This window comes from Arachis ipaensis, chromosome B04 (genome assembly GCF_000816755.2).
Source record: "Arachis ipaensis cultivar K30076 chromosome B04, Araip1.1, whole genome shotgun sequence".
Lineage (NCBI taxonomy): Eukaryota > Viridiplantae > Streptophyta > Magnoliopsida > Fabales > Fabaceae > Arachis > Arachis ipaensis.
This window is the reverse complement of record NC_029788.2, coordinates 4,011,387-4,015,134: the sequence shown is the minus strand read 5'-3', so window position 1 is coordinate 4,015,134 and position 3,748 is coordinate 4,011,387. Positions and strand designations below refer to the sequence as shown.

Sequence of the window (3,748 nt, the reverse complement as noted above, 5' to 3'; positions counted from 1 at the left end):
ATATTTTTATACAAATATTAAAAATGTTTAGTATATGAATAAAAGTATTGGAAAAAAAAAATCATAATTAAAAAGATGAGTAATACTGATAGAGTTTGCTCCTAAAATATAATATAATAACAGAGATTGATGGTATTGATAAGATTCTTGTTACATTAATTTATCCTTTTTGAAAGGGAAGTAACAACAAGTAAGATTGTAAGAAGAGAATGAGTGCACTCACAGATACATAGACGTACATACATACGTATTCGATACGGTATTCCTTTCTCTCTCTTCCCTTCCCTTCCACATGCGTTCTTCTGTTCCCACTCTCCGTTCTGTTCAATTTTTTAATCATCACTTTTTAACACCTCTTCCATGAACCAAATCAACAATAATCAGCAGTAATAAATAACTAATATTTGATTAATTAAATAAATCAAATCCTAATTTAGCTTCGAATTGCGCACACGATTCTTTGCTTCCCTTGGAAACTCTCCCAAATCCCCACTACCTTCACTCTCTTTCTTCTCTGCTTCATTCTCTTTTCTCCAATTTCGGATTTTTCTCTCTCTTCTCTGAGATCTTGTTTCGGCGTTTGGGGTTATCTCGGTGGAACCGGAAGCTGTGAACTTTCTCCGCGTGTTGGTTGATTCGAGAGAAGGAGAAGGAGTATGGAAAAGTACGAGCTGGTGAAGGATATAGGATCTGGGAATTTCGGGGTGGCAAGGCTTATGCGCCACAAAGAGACCAAGGAGCTTGTTGCTATGAAATACATTGAAAGGGGTCACAAGGTTTGTCCTCAAAAATCTTCTCTTTATTTAAAAATTATAAAATCTTAACATGAAATAGCCACTAGCATTATTTTGAAGCGGTACTTCACATTTTAAGAAGCTAAATTTACTCTAGGAGAGAAAAAACATGTCAGCATGTGTATCTTGGGCTTTGATTTATTCTGTCAGGTGTGTTTGCTGTGCCTGTGGAGATCACTATAAAAAAATTGATGCTTTTGCAGATTGATGAAAATGTTGCAAGGGAAATCATAAACCACAGAAGCCTTCGCCACCCGAATATCATTCGGTTCAAGGAGGTCTGTGAGATTGAATTGTGTAGTGTTCATAAATTGTATAATATTCATAGTTCAGGTTGTTTAATAGTGGATTTTAACTTTGCAGGTGGTTTTGACTCCTACACATCTTGGAATAGTGATGGAGTATGCAGCTGGAGGAGAGCTCTTCGAGCGAATTTGCAATGCTGGAAGATTTAGTGAAGATGAGGTTTGCACTCTTCTAAAATTCAGAGCTCCATATTTCAATTGTCATAAATCTTGATCTTTAACCATTGTTTAGTGAGTGTAATATTTCAATTGTCATAAATCTTGATCTTTAACCATTGTTTAGTGAGTGTAGGATAAGAGCATCAAGGTGTTTGGCCAACTTTAAATCCCACTAAGTATGGGAAGAATCTACGAACTGTTTCTCGTTGTTGTTGACTTGTTGCATCTTTCAAATTTTTAGGCTCGGTATTTCTTCCAGCAGCTCATCTCTGGAGTTAGCTACTGCCATTCCATGGTAAATGAAATAATTATTCTAATTGGTTGTTTGATTTGGTATGTGTTATAATGTTTTGTTGACACCTCTTTGGGGTCTATATATTTAACTTCATTACTTTTGCAGCAAATTTGCCATCGAGACTTGAAGCTGGAGAATACCTTACTGGATGGCAGCCCTGCCCCTCGTCTGAAGATTTGTGACTTTGGTTATTCCAAGGTTCAATTATGCAGTGATATCATACCCAAATGTTTTAGATAAATTATTAAAAGCATAAATTTTGCTTATGATAACCTTTCTTTTTCTAGTCATCTCTGCTTCATTCAAGGCCTAAATCAACAGTGGGAACTCCTGCCTACATTGCACCAGAGGTTCTTCAACGAAGAGAGTATGATGGAAAGGTAATCTGGTTGATTAAGATCCAGATTGTGATGGAATGGTTCAATACACATGTGCCTCTCTTTGTTAGATGAAAGATAAGAAATAAAATGGTTGTTAATTAGTTCTCTTGGCGCAAGGCCATCAAGCAACATGGTTCTCGCAATTGAGTCACAAGTAATTCTTGATGTGCATCAGGTTTGATGGCATGATGCTTCAATATTTCAGTTGTGGAATAATATGGATAAATTTAATGTGTGAATTGGGTAGTTTGGAATGCGAGGTCCTAATTTTATGAAGCCCAAGTGCCTTATGATGAATTCTTTTAATTTTCAAATGGTTGTTCAAAATTTAGCCATCCAAGGAAAGGGCCATGATTGTGTTTGTTCTGCATTTTGGCTTACACATTTCACATTGCCACCTACTATACCCACTTTTACATGGCAAAATCTGGAGCTGTGTTTATATAAAATATTTAGCAAGTGTTGTATAACTTCTGTTGATTTTTATTGTGGATGCTTCAATGACTCTGTAACCTCTTTTACAAATGTCAGAGTCAGAAAAAAACACTCGACACTGAAAGAACTTTGAGAGAGCCACACCACAAAAGCTATTTATTGTGATTGGACCGAGAGTGTCACACCACAAAAGCTATTTATTGTGATTGGAAAGTCCTATACCTTATATACCCACACTTCACCAGGATTTAACCCTATAAAGAATAAATCTTGCTTGATGAATTTTATGTGCATTATATGCCAATGGTGTTCATTTTTTTATTATTCTATTCTATTTTGTGTTTGTTCAGTTGGCAGATGTATGGTCATGTGGAGTGACTCTTTATGTAATGCTAGTTGGAGCATACCCATTTGAGGACCAAGAGGATCCCAAAAATTTCAGGAAAACCATAAATGTAATATTCGTTTTAATGGCGCCAGTTGATAGATTTAATGTTGACTCTTCTTACTCATTATATTCTTAATCTTATGCAGCGAATTATGGCTGTCCAATATATGATCCCAGACTATGTTCACGTATCTCAAGACTGTAGGCATCTTCTATCTCGCATTTTTGTGGCTAATCCAGCTAGGGTATGTACATACTTTGCTGCTAAATATCATCTGAGGCCGAATTTGCTCTTTTATGTATCTATTGACCGAGATGTTTTTAATTAATTTTGTCGAATTTAAAGCTATGCCTTGTTAAATCCACAAGATTCTTAATCATAGTTTTATGTTGTATTTTTTGTTGTAATTTCAAACATGGACTAATAAGAGTCATGCACCAATTTGAGGAGTGTAAGGCTGCTAGGCCAACTCCCGTCATTCGTGGATTGTGGGAAATGAGTTATCATTCTATTGTGATTTACTGCAGAGAATCACCATTAAGGAGATCAAGTCACACCCATGGTTCTTAAAGAACTTGCCTAGGGAATTGACAGAAATGGCTCAAGCTGTCTACTATAGAAAAGAGAACCCGACCTTTTCTCTTCAGAGTATAGAGGACATCATGAAAATTGTCGAGGAGGCCAAAACTCCTCCGCCAGCTTCCAGGTCAGTTGGAGGATTTGGATGGGGGGGAGAAGAGGAGGAAGATGAAGCAAAAGAAGAAGAAGAAGCCGAGGTAGAAGAAGACGAATATGAAAAAAGGGTCAAGGAGGCACAAGCTAGTGGAGAGTTTCATGTTAGTTAAAAGTAAACAGTTTGATTCTTGGATAGTAGAATAGTTTCTTGGTTCCCTTTGCTCTTGGTTAAGTCAACTAAGTACAAAAGTGTTTTTGCCCATATGTATAAAATTCAGTTTTCACCATAGGACACAGTTGAATAATGGCTGTAGAA

General features: G+C 36.5%; 1 protein-coding gene across 1 annotated transcript; it reads left to right on the top strand.

Annotated features, from left to right (window-relative positions):
- On the top strand, positions 278-3,748 carry LOC107638476 (serine/threonine-protein kinase SRK2A). The gene is made up of 9 exons (XM_016341776.2): positions 278-776; positions 998-1,072; positions 1,158-1,259; positions 1,500-1,553; positions 1,659-1,751; positions 1,841-1,933; positions 2,719-2,823; positions 2,903-3,001; positions 3,285-3,748. The coding sequence occupies exons 1-9, from the start codon at positions 657-659 to the stop codon at positions 3,600-3,602; spliced, it is 1,059 nt and encodes a 352-aa protein (XP_016197262.1). The 5' UTR covers positions 278-656; the 3' UTR covers positions 3,603-3,748.